Source organism: Vulpes lagopus, chromosome 16 (assembly GCF_018345385.1).
Source record: "Vulpes lagopus strain Blue_001 chromosome 16, ASM1834538v1, whole genome shotgun sequence".
NCBI lineage: Eukaryota > Metazoa > Chordata > Mammalia > Carnivora > Canidae > Vulpes > Vulpes lagopus.
This window is the reverse complement of record NC_054839.1, coordinates 15,766,704-15,785,616: the sequence shown is the minus strand read 5'-3', so window position 1 is coordinate 15,785,616 and position 18,913 is coordinate 15,766,704. Positions and strand designations below refer to the sequence as shown.

Sequence of the window (18,913 nt, the reverse complement as noted above, 5' to 3'; positions counted from 1 at the left end):
GTGGGATACAAAAAAAAAAAAAAAAAGCTCATTTCTGATGAAATTGGGAGTCCTCAGATATCCCAAATGGCAAGATATCTGGATGGGCTGCCAAATGCAACTAGATCCAGTGGGGCTGGAGTAAGACAGAGTGGAGATGGCTGTGGGAGATCTCAGCACTTGTGGGAGAACACAGGTGTCCAACTGCCTGGTGAAATCTAAGGCATGTCAAGGAGGAACCATATAGAATCACCATCTCTGCCTGAAGAACGCACATGGATGAGGCCCTCGGAGAAGAGAGATACTGAAATGCAAATAACTGCCCATCTTTGCAGACTAGGAAGGAGGACAGGCTAAATGAACATGCATTTTCGATCTCTCTCTTGCTTACACACACACACACACACACACACACACACACTCTCTCTCTCTCTCTCTGTCATGAGGAGCTTCTAAATTAAATAGATTCCTTTTGGCCTGAAATAATGTCCTAGCCACCACTACCCTAAACATATGGTCCACGAAAAACTCAAAAGGGAGTAGTAGGAGTAACAACAACAACAATAACAACAATAATATAATAGTAGTACATGATCTGTAAAGGACACAAAAAAGGGAGGAAAAGAACAAGATAAGCATATGGTAAATACTCACCAGATGAAAACTATATAAGAAATATAATGCAATACATTCAAAGAAAATGTAGAACAAGCAATCTATGGACAACAGAAATTCGAGAGTTTGGAAATAGGCACAGCAACACAAAATGATGAAACAGGAGTTGACTGAGGCTAAAAGTGGAGGAGAATATGAAAGCATCATAAAACGGATAGTTGTATGAATGCAGCAAAAAGTACATTAACCACTGGCGTAAAAATGGATGAGACACGAAGGACAGTATTTGAGAAAGCAAGCATAATTAGAAACTAATAAGAATTAACAAGGATCAAAGGGGAAGAACAGACAACATATACATGATAGATATTTGTAAAAAGGAGATTAAAAAATTTAAAAAAAACCCTCAAAGTCATTAATTCAGGTAATGTTCAGAAATTAAAGACTTGAAGCTTGGGACCCACAGAGTACCGGATACCCTAGAAAAAACTAACAACCTTCAAAACAGAGAGAGAGTCCTTTGTGCATCCAGGAAAGAAGACTGAGTTACTTCCCGGTTGGCCTTAGACTTCTCCACATGAATAAACAATAAGAGAATAAATACTTTACAGCAAAGTTTAGAGCATACTAAGTGAAAGTAAACGTGACCCAAGAATTTTATAACCAGAACATTTAAATTAGAGATGCAGCAAATACTTCATGCATGTGGTAAAGTCAAGGATTCTAACTCCTACCAACCCTCCTTTAGGATGCTACAGCACCCTTTTCTAATCTTTTAATTTTACTGTCATCTACAACAGTAAGGACGTTTCATATTATACTGAGACTCAGTAGAGATCACCATCTGTACTGAAAGGACATCCAAGAAATATTTTCTATTACTATGAAAGATTCGCTGTTCTTTTTCTTCCATTCCATTCTTTTACATCTCATTTCTTAAGACACGCAGGTCATGACTAACTAAACGAATTTCACAGCCCCACAAATGGATCACAACCTGAAGTCGGAAGACGATATACTACAGGACAGGTTTTAGCCAACTAAGAGATGAAGAAAGTAGCATTTGAAACAAGTAAGTATAGTAACAGGGTTTAAGTATTTTTAAAGATTTGAAGGTAAATAGAAGAAAGCAAGCTACTTAAACAACTAAAATTTATTTGGAGCACAAAACAGAGAAGAGGTGTCATTGTTTATAATGGGGAATCAATAATAATAAAGTGTTCCTAGAAGAAGTGAAACGTAAACACGTAAAACTATGAACAAAGGGGAAAAAACAGTTGCCTGACTGGCTCAGTTGGTGAAGCATGAAATTCTTGATCTCAGCTCAGGGTCATGCATTCGAGCCCCACATTGGGTGGAGATTACTTAGAAATTAAACTAACAAAACTTTAAAAAACATGTACTAGTTAAAAAGTTTAAAAGAGAACACTAAAAGTTGAAAGCATTAGATAAAATATATCTATGATCTCAATAAATGACAATGGAATAAAATTCATCTGTTAAAAAGGGTTGAGGATTAAAATTAAATCCCAGAGCTAAACTCAATAACATGCCATTTACAGGAGATATATCTATAATCTGATACTAAAAGACAAAGACATATAAGGGAAATGAAAAAGTGAAAAGCAGGGGATGCAACAGCTATTTTAAACAAGCTTGCATTCAGAGACAGGTGCATTAAATGAATCTAAGAAAGAAAAGCACTTTAAAATAGAAAATAGAAGCACCTGGGTGGCTCAGTCAGTTAAGCTGCCACCTTCAGCTCAGGTCGTGATCCCAGAGTCCTGGGATTGAGCCCCACATCAAGCTCTCTGCTCAATGCGGAATCTGCTTCTCCTCTGTATTTAGCACAGGAGAAGCAGATTCCGCAATAAATACAATCTTAAGAAAAATTGTTTTTCTTTTTAAGTTCTTATATTTGTAAAATGTTCTGCATTCTTCAAAACAGGTAAGCACATACCATCTCATCTGATCACTGTAGTAAGAGAATGACAAGGTGGGTCAGTGCTGTAATCTTAGCATGACAAACAAGGACCCTTGGCTCAGAGACCTTGGGAGACACATAGGGCCCTGGGGCTGCCAAGTCCTTCCTCCACCTATTCAAACTGGTCCAGGCTCCTAGAGAATAGAATATTGGGATTTCCTAACACTGGGGCTGTATCAGGTGATTTCACAAACAGATAAGATGCCACCTGTTACACACTGGGAACAAAAGAACTCCAATAAACCTCAGTTAGATCTGCTTCATCATCCAAGGCATTCAACCTTGGTGATGGACTGATGTCCCCTCAAAATCTGTATGTTGAAATCATAACCCCTCAGTCCCTGAAAATATGAGTATATATGGAGATAGGGTCAGTTAAGTTAGAATGAGTCACATGGTTGGTCCTTATCTAATGTGACAGGTACCCAGATGAGAGGAGATTAGGACACAGGCATACACAGAGGGAAGACCAAGCTAAGACAAAGGGAGAAGATGGCCATCTACAAGGCAAGGAAAGATGTTTCAGAGGAAACCAACCCTGCCAACACCTTCATTTCTAAATTCCAGCTTCCAGAACTGTGAGAAATACCTTTCTGTTGCTTTAAAACATCTAATGCCCCTTTCATCTTTATATATGGATAAAGTACTTTCTCTACTCTTTCATGGATCATCTGTGAAGGTCAATTAGAGAGTGATTAAGCTTGCTTATACCAACATTTTAAGAGAAACAACAATGCAGTCAAGAAAACATGACTTGGAAGTAACTTTTCCTACATGCTGAGTTTTCTTTTCAAAGGAGTGAATATCAACCTGTTAGGAATAGAAAACTTGTTGACCTAGGCTAATCCTCCTGCTGTTACTGTTCTCAGTGATGCATTTGATTTTTGATGGTCGCACATTTAAAAAACTGACAATCTGATGGCCTGTTCTAAGAGGACCCAAGCGTATGCAGAAGTAATGTCAACAAGATCTTCAACTGGGGTGAGAGCTAGGGCATGTATTCCCATCTTTCCAGAGAGGGGACCTGATCCAGTGGCACAACTGAAATCCCACAGAGGCATTCTGCCATTATTAGAACCTGGCCCCACCTTGAACACCACGTAAGAAAAGGAGAAGGGTTTGGAAACTTGACATGTGGGCTGGAGCGGCTCTCAGCCTCACCCAGCAATTCACCCTCTGCTTTCCACTGACCAGCTCTGTGGCTTTAGGTGAGTCCTTAATCCTGTCTCCTCATCCACAAAGTGGGATAACAAAGAACCACCACGAGGATTAAGTGAAATCATACATGAGAAAACTATGTAAGTTAAATGATAAAGAACTACTCCAATGTGGGAATGCAAGCTGGTGCAGCCACTCTGGGAAACAGTATGGTGGTTCATCAAAAAGTTGAAAAGTGGAGCTACCTTACCATGCAGCAATTGCACTAGGTATTTGCCTGAAAGAAACAAATGTAGCAATCTGAAGGAGCACTTGCACCCCAATATTTTAAAAACAGCAATGTCCACAATAGCCAAACTACAGAAAGAGCCCAGATGCCCATCAACAGATGGATGGCTAAAGAGGAGGTAGTGTGTGAATGGACTACTATTCAGCCATCAAAAAAAAAATCTTGCCATTTGCAACAAAGTGGATGGAACTAGAGGGAATTATGCTAAGCGAAATGAGTATATCAGTGAAAGACAATTATCATATAATCTCACTCGTGTGCAATTTATGAAACAAAACAGGATAATAAGGGAAGGGAGAGGAGAACAAAACAAGGCAAAATCGGAGAGGAAGACAATAAAAGATTCAGTCATAAGAAACAAACAGGGTTGTGGGAGGGAAAAGGGGGATGGGGTAACTGGGTGATACAAACTATGTTAAGTAATTGAATTTATATTTTAAAAAATGAGAGCAAGACAAACACAAACATACAAAAACACAAACACACAAAGAACTACCCAAATGTAACACTATTAATATTGTTAAATGAGGTGAAGGATTACTGCACCAGGAGCCACAAGACTGCTAACTCTGTGATCTATGAACACTTCTGTACATATGTTACACTTGCATTAAAACATGTTAAAAGAACTGATTTCTAATTCTGTGTCTGCTGCAAGCTAGAGTTAACATAGGGTAGGGCCACCTTCCTTCTAAGGGTCCTTAGTGTCCTCACTTGTAAAATGAGGATGTTGAACTATATACTATCTTACGTTATTTGGAACTATCTGTGATTTATTTCTCATTACTCAACGTCTTGATAATATACCATGATAACACATTTTTAAAATGGAGGTTTTGACTCGTAGGTGGGGACACATCTGTTTGATGTGAAATGCCTGAGGTCAAAGAACAAAGGGGTTTGTGAGATTCCTGGCTGTTTTACGAGTAGATTATACAGGGGATCCCCAATGACTGGCTGGCTGGGTGTTATGAGGGGAACACTGCCTGGGAGATATCTAAGAGATGAAAGCACTCAATTTCAGGCATGAAAGCAACACAGCGCTCCACATGTAACTTCTCTATATTCACATAAATTGTAAAGATGTATGAAAAGTTCAGGACACAGATTTCCTCATCCCTAGCCCTTGGTTTGAATTCTAATTCTACCAATTATTCAGCCAACTGTGTGACTCTAAACAATTTCCTTTCCCTCTGAAAGTCCCGGCCTCTTAAACCAGCACCAAGACAAGAGAACCTGTATCACAGCATAGTGCATGGCGCATGACAAGTGTCAGAGCCTCATCCTGTTCCTCCACATGACTCAGCATATAAACTGAGGATCTCTCCTCCTTTCAATTCTTGGATTTATACTGGGGTTGACTAAGGAACATATATGACACATTAGTTCCCAGCATAACACTGTGCACACATATACACATTGAGCAGTTTTTGAGGATGCAAGCAGGATTCAAAGAAATCCCCTGTGGAAGTATAGCTCTTTATTTATAAGGAGGGATGAGAGATGAAGCAGTGACAGAAGAGAATTTAGGTTGTGTTTTGGATAAATCTCTCATACATAAGTACTGTTAGATATTGGGACAGATATTCTCCAGATACTTAAGACATTACACAATTCTTTCTTACAGTGAAAATCCGGTAAATGCAGAAAAGGATGAAAAGGGAGACACCCCCATAATTATAATGCCTAGACAGAAACAGTTCTGATGGGGAGCCTCAAAAGACTGCAGGTCCCATTCCACCCCAGCCATGTATCTCAAGTGGTAAGAACAACTGACTTTCCTTTCCTCCCCCAACTCCCACCTTGTATCAGAAAGAGTTATAGGTAAGGCCGGACACTAGCCAAGTCCCTTAAAGCAGCTCTCAGTTTTCACATCACACCTGTAGAATGAGACACTCCATTATTGCTATTGGAAAGATACCAGATAATCTGAATGTTACTCATAGAGCACCTTTTTCTGACCATACACAGTGTTTAGTACTTTCGCACACATCATCTCTGTGAAAACGCCTGATAAACCTTCAAGCACCATTCAGACGGTAGCATCAGGATAGTATAGATTCTTGACTGTCCCAATGACAATTTCATTATCTAGAAGGCAGAGGAAGCATAAGGAGAACACTAGGCCTAATTCTAAACAACCAAGAATCAGGGACAAACCTGGGTAGGATGTGTCAGGCAGTATCATGCAGTTTTCTTCACGAATAATAAAATAGAGAAGCAACCTACACGTTTCCCTGGTAGATCTTCCTAGCCCCGAGAGAAAATATCCCACATTTTTTCCCCCAACTCTCGAAATTTTCTGAATGCTCAGTGACCACATTTGCATCTCAAAGGTGATCACCAATTAGAATGAAATGTAATGGGTCCGGGAAATGCGAACATTCTGTGCCATGGGAACATCTGAAACCACAGAATGGAACATGTGAAATCTATTTGGAATCTGATCTCTCTCTGCAATTAGGCACAGGTGCCTACACACGCCAGGGTCCCCACGTGCCCACTCACCTGGGCACACCAGGATGCGTTCAGGGTCCCCACGTGCCCACGCACCTGAGCACACCACGGTGCGCTCCGGGTCCCCGCGTGTCCATGCACCAGCGCGCCCCACGTGCCCGCACATGTAAGCGTGCACACCTGTGGCACCCCCGCGCCCCCACGGATTCTGCCGATTCTCAGCAGACCTGACTTCAACCTGGGACGTGTTGTTAAGACCCAGCCATGAAGCGCTGTCTCTGAAGGCTTATAATTGAAAAGGGCACAGGGTGCTTGTTACAGCACCCCCGGTGCCAGGTTGCACGGAGTGAACGGCTGCAAGGAACTTTAATTACCACTCCTTGCGGCGAGCTCACCTGTTTTGCTGTTTCAGTGAGGGCCGCCGCTGCTGCCTTGCCCAGTTGCTGCACCATCTTGTAAAACAGGCTCTCTTCATTCTGCAGCAAAACATATGGTTCATCATATTCTTTCAGTCGTCCTGAATCCAAAACCTGTTAATCAGCAGAAAAGAAACCCATTAGCACACAATGTTTTGCAGCAACATATTATAACTCAGACAATATTTCGGAAAGGGGCAGGGGAAGGAGAATAGAGAGAATCCATTTGGGTGGTAGGTCTGGCTGGTGTTTAAATGGTCTGATTACCCCGTTTTCCTAAGCAGACAAAGGCCTAGCCCGACCTTTTATTATTATAATGTTATAGGAAAGAAGAAAATGAAAGTTTTAAACTATGATTATGGGCACTCAGCAGACCTGTGGCATTTTATATTCTGCCAAAGGCATTTTGGGTTGTGATTAGTTAGTGCTTTTGGCTCTCAGACTCTGAGGTTTGAGGGCTATTTATACATATATTCAGAGTTGGGGAATTTCTTGATTTCAGAAAATCAAAGTCAATTTACCTAAAAAGTAGAGTGATGTCATACAGATGGCAGCGGCCTGACAGCAAATTAATTGCCAAGCTGGTCTGACAGCATCTCTGAGAAATATTTGGAAAAGCTTCTGGAATTTCTTTAGGGTCCTGGAACATGTCAGCCAGTAAGAGGGGACAAAATGCCCCTGGCAGCAAGATTAAGGTGCATCGTCAAATTCGCTTTGGTTGGAGCTTATTATTCTGGGAGTGAAAGACTGGCTAAAAGAGCTGCTACCTAAGCAGCTTTAGCATAATTGCTCTGCACAGAAGAAATCTCTAGAAATCCAATTTTCTCTTTGGATAAGACTAAAGAAGTAATTAAGAAACTGAGCTCCAAATTCCAGCGATGATGACCTGCACGGTACATGGGGGGCAGCACAGTCCCTGTTGCAGGGGATCTTAATATCAGTTTTCACAATTATCTTCCCTGCTTCCTTTTCTCTTTCTTCAGCTGCCTGCCTTTCAGCCATTTTATTGCTCATTAATATGTCCACTAATTGGAAATTGAAAGGGAGAGGAAGGGGCTCTTAACTCTCCATTTCTACTTATTAGTAGCTCTGGTTAATGGTCTGGTCGGGAAGAAAGAGGCTGAAACAATTGGCCCAAATGCTGTACCTAGGAAAACAGTTCTCATGTTAAGTGGCACTTAGGTCTTCATTTGGGTGGTATTTAAAGTAAATTTATCTTAAGGGGATACGCTGAAACTCCAAGCAGGACGCAGGTTGTTTGTCCACATCTAGGGATTGAAGTTAATTCTGTCCTGTGGTATTTAATCGGAAACATTTATTAAGTCTCATAAAGGCATTTTCCTGTTAATCTTTTGTTTACTACTGTGAATCACGGCTAAGGGCAGCTTTCTCAAAAGAGTTCAAGAAGAATTGAATCTGTCACATCCACATAATAATTAAAATGTCCTATAATTTGGCATGCCAATTTAGATGCCCCGAATGTGTAATTTTCCTTAAGCATAGCATTATAGACCATAACCACTCCTCCTGATGTTGAAGAAGAAAAAAAGCAATTGTAAAATACAGGTTTCTCACATGCTTAAAGACTAAGTAAATAAGTGAATCAAATTACTTCATACAATGAAGAACTTTATATTGTGCAGAAGCAACAACTTTTGAAAAATCACCAATAAAGAGTTGGTGGAAAATGAGTTCTCTGACCATAAAGACTAATTTTTAAGGGAATGAAAGTATTACTGATATTTTTGTCCATGTTCAACTTTGTACTTTATTGAAATCTGAGTGAATAGTAAATTTTTCCATTTTCTCTCATATTGTCTGAAAACACACAAGTGCCACTGAGATGAGTAGTTCTCAGAATTGGCCAGTATCTGAAAAAGCAGAGCGGGGGAAGGGGGATGATGCTCTCAAAAAGCAACAGGGATAGCAATGTAAATGACCAAAAGATTATTTTAGTTGAAATACTTTGAGCCTTCTAAGTATTAAATATAATGCAATGTAATAAAGAATGAATGCCTTAAGAGTAAAAAAAAAAAATTCAATTCATAATAAAATAGTGGTCTTTTGAATTTGAAAAGAAATAAAAATAGCCGTGGATTGAACACTCATTGTATGTCAGAGACTTTATAGACATCACTGTTAATTCTCAAGGTAGACAGGGTACACAATTTCCTTCCTTCTTCCCTTCCTTCCTTCCTTCAATCCATCTACCCATTTATCATTCCTTACTTCTTACCTTCCACTCTCCCATCCATTCATCCATCGATCTATCCAGGAAATAGTTATACCTAATACCAAAGCACTGTTCTAGGAACAGGAACTTCAAAGATGAGCAAAACAACATTCTGTCCAAAAAACCCATAGCCAGATATGAAGACTGAGGTGCTGATGTGTTCAGTAATTTGCCTAGGCTTCCGCATCAGTAGAAGGCAGAGGTGGGATTCAACCCCAGGGCTGAATCCCTATTCTTTCCTCTCCATGTCATTTTCCAGGGAATGACCATTCGATTATCAGAAGCAAAATAAGGGAGATGAGAATTTTAATATTCAATTTTCTAAGATGCCTTTCCATAATATCGTATATTGACTTCATATAATTTAAGAAAAATATGCCTATAAATGCAAACGTTTGCCCCTGTCCACTTTCCACTGCATTTTTTATCATACTCAGGGCTCAAATTACTTGCTGTGTGCTTGGTAGATGGATAATCACAGAAAAAGAAAACCAATTTTATGAAACTTTTAGGATGAATAAAGCATAAGTTAACACACGGCAAAGACACATTTGAGGAAACTAAGTAAACCTTCATTAATTTATGAATTTATGCCCCAAACATTTGTGGCATACTTGCATTCATGTCATCCTGCGAAATGCTGTGGAGGAAGCAAAAGGTAAGTAAGTCATAACGGCTGACTTTCTGGAGTCCATACTGAGAGAATGAAGGGCTCAAATGTCTATAAAGCAAGAAAAAAAGCACAAAGGTGACCTGAGCAGCAGAAGAAAGGATTTCTGGCCACAGGTTCTGAGAACAACCTTCAAGACAGAGAGTTTACTAAATGGAGCCTGAAAGAATGGGTAGGCTAACACAGAGAAGTGAAGTGGGCCTGAGGATGGACAGGGGTCATTCCAGACCCAGAGAACAGGAGCCAAGAGGTCTGGAGGCAAGTCTCTCAATTCCTTAAGGGCAGGATGATTCAGTTTCCCTTGTTTTCTGTTGCATCTCTTCACGAGGAGTAGGCACACAAAATTAAATACAAAGGAAACTGGCTAAAAGTTAAATACAAAGGAAACTAAATTTGGGGCATGATGACATGACTGCCCAGTGCTATAGTCTGATAGAACCTTCAGGGTGAGATCAAGTGAGGAGTGGGTGTAGCTGGTATTCGGAATCGGGCGATAGGATACCAGGATGGCAATACTAGGGACAGAGACTCAGAGGACCACATCCCTCAGGTTGCTGCGTGGGCAAGAAGGAGAGACACATGAGGGACAGCCAGACAGAAATGAGACAAGGGACAGTCAAAGAGGAGAGAGCTCTGGCAGAAACAAGAGTGCTGAGCCACCAAGACTCATGGTCCAGGTGCTACAGTGCCTCTTGGGGAGCAGTCCAGGAACCCAACTGAACCCACTTCACCTTTATATTACTGGCTTGAGCAAAGATTCGAGATCTTTGAGAGTAACTAAAACATGAAGGAAGCAACTCCAGATTTTCGTTACGTATAGAAAAACAGGTATAATTCTGAGTTCTTATTTTTAACATCTTTTACATCTTTTATATAAGAAAAAGCTCCTGTGTTTTCCTGCTATGCCCCCAACTCTCCAATAGCCAAGGTCAACAACAAATGAAAGCACACATCTGAGCGGGGGTGGGAGCAATCTCATGGTGCCAGCATCTCTCCAGGAACGCCAACCTCAAATCACTCGTGCTCTCTAGCAGGTTAAGGAAAAATACATTATATTGGATGACTCAGTCAGTCAGTTACAGAAACTCAATGAAAATGTGCTTATCAGGCCTGAGGATCTGCAGATATTCCGGGTAGCTGTCCTCGAGATAAAAATTAAATGGACCAATTGCAAAATAATCTAATCCATTTTAAATGGTGGGATGCCATCAGTGATAGCGGGGTGGTTGCAGGGAGAGGCCAGGAAGGGGGGTGGGGAGAGAGAAAACTGACAAAGAGCAAAGAGATGACAACAACCAACGAAGGGAGATCCCACTGAGCAGCAACTAGAGTGAAAGGATCAGAGTTTCAGACATTTGCTTTTGGTGGGCTGCTGACCCAGAGGCAAAGTGACAGTTACCCAGCCTTGGATGTTGGGTCCCTGACTGGTCAGATGGGTGCCTGTGATTTTCTCTGTGATAAGATACTGTGGCAACTATTACTCAGAATCCTTTCTTAGGTCTTGAAGTGGTCAACCAGCATCACTTAGGGAAGAGGACTGAAGGCTGGATCACAGCAGCCACTTGAGCTGCTCCCTCAAATTCATGCTGTCATATGTAGGCACTCACCCCCTCCCCAAGTATTTTTTCTCTGAGATTGTGCTTTCTACCTTCCTAGTAGTTATCTTTCCTTCTGAAAACCTGAATGAAATCTCTTGATGTATTGTTTGAGGAGCATTTCTCTTCTGAAATGCTCTAACTCTGGCCACGGATATAGGCTCACTGAAGAAAAATTCCATCAAGGTGAAAAAGAGAATTGAAATAAAACTCCAATTAGTTTGGAGATTTTTTTTATTTTTATTTTTTTGCTTTTCCAAGGTGGATGGTGGGGCTTGGTAGGGGGGGGGGGGCAGTGTGGTATGTTACAAACATTTCTGGGTTTAAGGTCTTTGGAAAAAACTCAATTAAAAGGGGCTGGAGGGACACCTGGGTGGCTCATTGGTTGAGCGTCTGCCTCTGGCTCAGGTTGGGATCCTGGGATCCTGGGATTGAGTCCCACATTGGGCTCCATGCGGGGAGCCTGCTTCTCTATTTCTCTGCCTCTCTCATAAATAAATAAAATCTAAATAAATAAATAAATAAATATCTTTTAAAAAATAAATAAATAAGATACAGAGAGCCTGGAGTTGAGGAAGAAAGGTAAAGACTACAAAACTGTAAAATGGACTGTAAGTAGAAGAGGTGGCCTCTGGGCTTCTCATCCCCAGCTTTTCGTTCTCTAGAACTCCTTAACCCTCAATGGTAAAAATGCTGAACCCAGGCAGCAATGCGGCGGGGATGGGGGGGGGTGGGGGGGCGGGGGTACTGTCAGGAGTTGAGGGTATGCAAGAATGAAGAGGAAAAAGTGATACCACCCGGCTGAAGAGAAGATAGGTCACAAGTAACCAACTAATCCTCAAACTACAGGGAAGAAGCCGTCTTTAACGCAGAGATAGTGGTGAGTATTAGGAGAAAGAGGATTTCTAATTTGTCTGTCTTGCTCCACTGTTTTGTGGCAACTGAGCAAATGAGGAAGATTAAATTAGCTGTCATTATGACTACATCATGTTTAATAAAGTTAAAATTGAAAGAACATCTTTGTAAAATAGAATTCTAAGCCTAACACATTAATGGCGCTTAATGAACCAAAACTGGGTAAATCCCTTTGGAGAGCCAACACATAAACAAAGCTATTAATTAGGTCACAGTTGTTTCCCAAAAAGCCTTTTGTTTGATTTACTTACAGTAAACAAAACCATATCCATTCGTCTTTGTGCAGAAGTATTCACCAGTGCAACAAAATGTAATTATTACACGGTGAGCACGTGCAATTACACGACTTTACGATGACAGGGCTGTTGGTTATGCCCTTCATTAGCGTCCGTCATTTACACAGCCGCTCCCCGAGGCTGGCTGCCACCCTCCACCAACACCTGCCACACCACTCTCCACTCTCTAGAAGAGCAGGCCTTGTAGCTGACTGACTCGTCTCCATGGCCCTAAAGCTTTCAGAATAACAGACCATCCCTTGTTTTGTGGAAAGAAAATGGGTATTTCTAAAGCCAGCAAGAAAAAAAAAGGTACCCCAAATTAAAAATTTGAGAAAAGAACATTATTTATGGTGTTTTGCTGGATTAAAAGCCAAATGCTAATCAGAAACTCTACAATAAAATAGGTTTCCATCCGGAGTGGATGGAGTGCAGAGGACAAGACCCCAATGATGAGGCTAGGGAATGCACGCCACCTGGGTCCCCTGAGGTCTAATCCTGCTATTCCCTGTCAAAGGAGCCAGCAACCAAAACCAGCTATGACCAAGATGGAAGCAAGTGGCCATGTTGACCTTCCCTGGTGGGAGCCCTGGACTGAAGGTCCTCCCAATCACTGGAGCGGCAGCCCCATGGGAAAATTCACCACAAAATTAAGGTCCCTCCGGGCACAGGTCACAGGTCATAAGCTCTGAAGAGAAACTTGTACTTCTCATCTCCAAACCGACTTCTCCCTCAGCTCCCCCAACTCCACCAGACCTCAGAACCCTTCCCTCACATGCCAGGCTCAACCCATCATATTGTTGTTTATCTGCCCCCAATACAACCTTCTCACCATTTCCATTCCTGGAGACTTAGTCGGAGCTGCCAGCATCCTGTTGAACCCAAAGACAACAGACAGTTTTAACTCTTAAATATGCGGGTTTTTAACTCCCTCCTTAAGGAAAGAGGGAGAGCAGGGAGAGCAGAGAGAGTGAGGTCAGGACAATAAGGAAGGGAGGGGCTGTAAAGTGCTCTGCCAAACCACATTGAGGACTTGGACAAAGAAACTGCCCAAGAGAAAAATCTGAGGTTCTTGAAATTTACCAGGAGATACTGGTAAGGAATGCATTCCACAAATTGACCTATTCTGATAATGGCAAGGAAGCTGACTGGTAAAGAGGATACAGAAGTTTCCAGCCGTGGGTCAGGTGCTGATGGGTAAGATTAAGGAAGGACCAGCTAAAGAGTCTGGGAGTTCTGTTGTTTGGTGTTTCCTTAACCGATCATGCATTCCAGAGCCACAGTATTCTAAGTATTTCTAAGAAGGAGATGAAACAAAGAAGTTACCATCACTGTGGTCATACCAAAACCAAAAATAAATCTATATGGTACATTTAGGAGCAAGGATTTTATTTGGACCAGCCCCCAACAGAAGAGGAGATTAGCCCAGCTTGCGGCTTCTGCCCCCAAAGCTTCACAAAGCACGTCAGACAGGGAAGCTTCATGGCTTCACTCAACCTATTGTGAGGATAATGTGTGCCATTCAATGCCAAGAGATGAGAACACAGTGATGGGAAACAAATGGGAATGAAAGGTTATTTTTCCAATTACTACTTAAGAACAAAAAAGGAAGGCATAAGAATGCATGATGCTAAATGTTTCTGGAATCTTAAGAGTCACTGTCAGGCCATCATGGAATGTCACAGGATAGCTCATGGAAGTCAGGTGGAGTGACCTGCTTCCTACTGTGATGTTCTAGTCCAGGTAGGCCACATCCTAAAGCATCCTAAAGCATCCTTCAGGTTGGGAATACCCAACTCTTGTGTCTGCCCCGTCAGATCTCATTCCTGTACATGTCCTGGTCTGGGGAGTGCTAACATGGAAGGTAGCGCTTCATCATGGAGACTCTGGAATTTCTCATTGCTCCCAAACAAGCCCCTGCACTAATGATCCCACCTGACAGTGCATGAGAAGCAGTGTAGGAGGGACTGTTGCAGAAACTACCTGAAAGATTCAAAGGAGACAGCTTCGTTTTCACCGGACATAAGGAAGCTTGGATCTTATTGATTATTTATTCTTGATCATTAACCTTTTTACTACAGATCATCAAAATCACGGCTTAACTCCATTTGTTGCCTCTCATACACTATACAGGCCTTCTTTATTTATTTACTGCTTCACCACTGATCAAAGTATCACTGGATACCGTGGTGTCTGGTAACAATGGTCAGCGTCCACGAGACAGGTAAAACTCAGCCTGTTACCACAAATGGGGACTCAGCCTGAGCATTCCTCCACATTATTTGCATCTAAACACTTTTCCTTTGAGGGATGACTTCCTCTCATTTTATAAAGCCACATCCTAAGATTTATTGAAAACGAGTAAGCAACAGAGGAAAAGGAGACAAAAGAGAAAAGAGAGGAAGATAGAGACAAAAGGAAGAGAGGGAGGGGGAAAATAAGGAAAGAAAAATAAGAAAGGAAAGATGGAATTACTATGAATGAAAGAGCCAATCAAATCTAAAGGACAGCAGATAGATACCTAGGGACCAAAGCTTGGATCCTGCCAAGTGTGCGGTCCCCGGATCTACCAGGGAAGAGATTTGCTGGATGCTTATCTAGTCTCAGCAGCCTCAGATCCACCTTCTATCCTACAGTCACACCTGAGATGCTGAGGCTGGTTTCTGCAAATCCCAAATCAGAGACACTTTGGACCAGGGATATTCTGTTGGGTTCCACCAGCAGGGGGTATGAGAGGGGATACTGACAGTGGGCAATGAAGCAAACGGGTGCTGTCGTTTATGCCAGTCCTGCAACATAACCCAGGGACTGGGACCTGGCACCAGCCCCCAGCATCCATTAGAACACACACTGTGAACTAGCCTCATGGTGCCCCTCACAGATGTGACCAGCAGCTGGACAGTGGCTCTCCTTGGAAATCTGAGCATAGGAGTCTTCAGGGTCTCTCCTCTGCCATGCTCTGGTCCGGAGATCTGTCCAGGGGTTCAGGTGCGTCCAAAAATTATTACTCTGGTGCCTCCCTTCCACTTTTTCAGACCTCCAATTCTTATATTAAATCCCCTATATTAAATTTTTTCTTTGAAATATTCGGTGTTTTGGACTTGGGCCTCTCTTCTCACAGACTGCCGTCTAACATTACATCTTGCAAACATCTCAATAGCCAAGAAATTTTGCAACTTAACCAACAACCGCTCACCAGCCGAAATGAAAGGCTAATTTTCTGATTAATAGAACCCAAAATACTTGGGACACCTGGGTGGCTCAGCAGTTGGGCGTCTGCCTTTGGTTCTGGGCGTGATCCTGGGATCTGGGATCTAGTCCCACATCTGGCTCCCCACATGGAGCCTGCTTCTCCCTCTGCCTGTGTCTCTGCCTCTCTCTCTCTCTCTCTCTGTGGCTCTCATGAGTAAATAACTACAATCTTAAAAAAAAAAGAGAGAGAGAGAGAGAGAGAGAGAGAGAGAGAGAATCCAAAATACTGAAACAACAGTGACACGGTGACAATGAGTATTTTATGACTCTAAGAGGAGGCTAGATCTTGGATTTGAAATATTTCCATGGCTGGCCATCTTCAAGGAAAAGGACAATTCAAAGAAACTTCTAATATGAAAATATGAAATTATTATATTATTTAATAGTACACTCTGAAGGTATAGTTAAGTACAGAGTTACTGTCAGGGATGACAGGAAAAATGACAGAAAACTAACTTATTGGAAATTTCTATCAGGTTGTACAAGGAAAGTTAAGTTGAAAAACTGAACATAAATGGAAACACCTGGAAACCCACAGGTGAGGGTCTTACCATTATCTTGTCGCTGTCAATAATGGTGTTCAACCTGTGTGCAATGGTTAGCACAGTGCAGTGGGCAAATTTCTCACGGATTTTTTTTTGTATTAACTCATCAGTTCTGGAACCAAAGGAGTCGGATTTAGTTCAGTAAAAGGGGAAAACCAGACTTAAGACTTAAAACAATCACAAGACATTTTCATAATGATTTTAAGAGACAAAGACATGGTCTTCTTGAGAAATGGAGTATAAAAAACCTATATAGAAACTTCCTATTTTGCATGTAACATATTAATATTCTTCTTTCAAACTGCTTGAAACTATCAGGAGTTGAATTTAGGAAATTAGCTGTGTTAAGATACCTAATAATATTATTAACACTGTGTAATTTGTTTGGGTTGCTTTCCCTGTTTCCTAGAAAGAATGTAACATTTATCAAGGTGTCTTTGGGGTGAAGAGAGCACTTAGAAACATTTCTCAGCATCATTAAAGGTTTCCCATTGACCATATTTAAAATTTGGATTCCAAGGCTCATGAACCTCAGGTCTGTACCTGGGATCCACATTTGCTGTCGCTTCGTCAATGATCAATATCCGATTTTTCCTGAGGATAGCCCTGGCAAGACACACCAACTGTCTCTGTCCAACACTAAAGTTCGATCCTGATTCTGCTAATTCAGTGTCCAATTTGCCAGGAAGATCTTCAACAGCGTCTTTAAGCTGTACCTATGGACACAGAAAAAATCACATCTTTACAAAAGTAGACAAGTGGATGTGGGAGCTCAGAAGTAGCTTACATGTCCAGTCACATGATGGACGGTAGGGTTACTTCCAGTTACTGTTTACTGAAAAAGACGCACACCATCAACTCAGCACAGAATTATTCTGACTTAGGAGCACAATCTTAAAAGGAATTGAGAGTGTTCTGTGTTGTCATCAGTAGACACCATCAGTTCATGCATGAAGAAATAACTACTATGTTGAATAAAGCTATTCTCAAGGTAAAACAAGGAGTAATTTAAAATGCTCCCTCTTAATTTTTAGATAAAAGATAACTATAGGAATTTTATATATAAGACACAAAAAAGCACAATGGTGCTTGCCTGGGGGCAGACAGTTAACTATAAATACACAAGAGAATTTGAGGTGGGGAGGGGGAGTGACAGTAATCTTCTAAAACTGGATAGTTAGGATAATTAACTACAAATTTACCAAAGATCACTGAATCACACATATAATGGGGGAATTTTCTCGTATGTAAAAATGATACCTCAATAAAATTGGTGAAAAGAAATCATATCATTATCTCCCATCTCTGCCATGTGACATCCACCAGGAACTCCTTCCTTGGAATTACAGAAATCCCTCAAAAAACTGAAGCTATTTCCCTAAGTGTAGTCTAAACAATTAAAGTTAAAAGGATCATCATGCTGGAGTCAAGTTTCCCAGAATACATTGGGTACATAAGAGCTAGTACACTAAAAGGAGAAAAAAATTGTTTCATTATTGCAGGAAGTGTGGTTCTCAAAAGACAGAAATGTGTGAGCACTTTATCATTTTGGAAGATTTTAATGGCAAAAACAAATTTAAACAATGGAAACCACACCTAATATATTAGCAAACCTGGAACCATTTTAGAAATGGCTCCTTCCCAAATTTAGTCCATACTGCTAGACCAGTCGTAAGTACATTTCCTTTAAACTCATGTTTTGCAGTGAAAGAAAACAGGGTCCAACATCAAATCTTATTTTCCCCAGACTCTGAGTTTAGATACTGTTTATATTAATCTATCTTCTAAGATTTTAATTTCCAAAAAAACAAAAACAAAAAACAAACAAACAAAAAAACCTTTTAAACACCAAAAATAATCTGAAATCACACTGAGTGGTGGAGCTCAGCCCCATGAATACTTGGTTTGGGGAAATTTTACAGAATAAGAACCAAACTCATGCTATTCTTGAGAGCTGGAGAACAGACAGTAAATGTACTTCAAATTAAGAGACCAACAGATTGATGGGTGGTGGCCAATAAGGAGGGACACAGAAATAAGTATCAAATGACAAAACACAAGATGAGTGAGCAATATTTTGACAGCAATCCTAAATGCTGAAACACTTGTGTGAATAGAATTATTGCGCTTAAGATGGAAACCCAATCCACAGAAATGGGAAATCTGAGTTAGATTTCAATATGGTATTGGTACTCAACATTAGCATGAAAGGCATATAAAATCTAAAGTATAAAAACCGGATGGTGGCGGCCAGACCTTGCACTAAAATTATGAAATGGAAGGATTCGGCTTAATCAACCCCATTCCCTACAAAGAGGAGGGCCTCTTGTAAAGAATACAGGTGATTCTTTTGATGAAACGTATTCATGAAACCTATCTACACCCCCAGGTGATGGAACCAATCGTGGTTTTCACTAGCTTTTCCTTCTGAGTTGATGTTGGCAATACCTATAGAAGCCAATGGGTCTTTCTTAAGGCTGATATCTTGACTTTGAAGAGATAACTTCATGCTTGCCTGACTCAGATGACA

The 18,913-nt window shown here is 41.0% G+C and overlaps 1 protein-coding gene across 2 annotated transcripts in view; it reads right to left on the bottom strand.

Moving 5' to 3' along the window:
* ABCC4 (ATP binding cassette subfamily C member 4) overlaps positions 1–18,913 on the bottom strand; it is a 247,433-nt gene that overhangs the window by 4,619 nt on the left and 223,901 nt on the right. Inside the window, exons 28-30 of one of the 2 annotated variants that reach the window (XM_041731078.1) lie at positions 16,927–17,099; positions 16,390–16,495; positions 6,878–7,012 (exon numbers count right to left, since the gene is read on the bottom strand). In XM_041731078.1, the coding sequence (XP_041587012.1) occupies positions 6,878–7,012; positions 16,390–16,495; positions 16,927–17,099 (414 nt within the window). The remainder of the gene's footprint in view (positions 1–6,877; positions 7,013–16,389; positions 16,496–16,926; positions 17,100–18,913) is intronic. The other variant, XR_005984058.1, reaches the window with a different exon arrangement.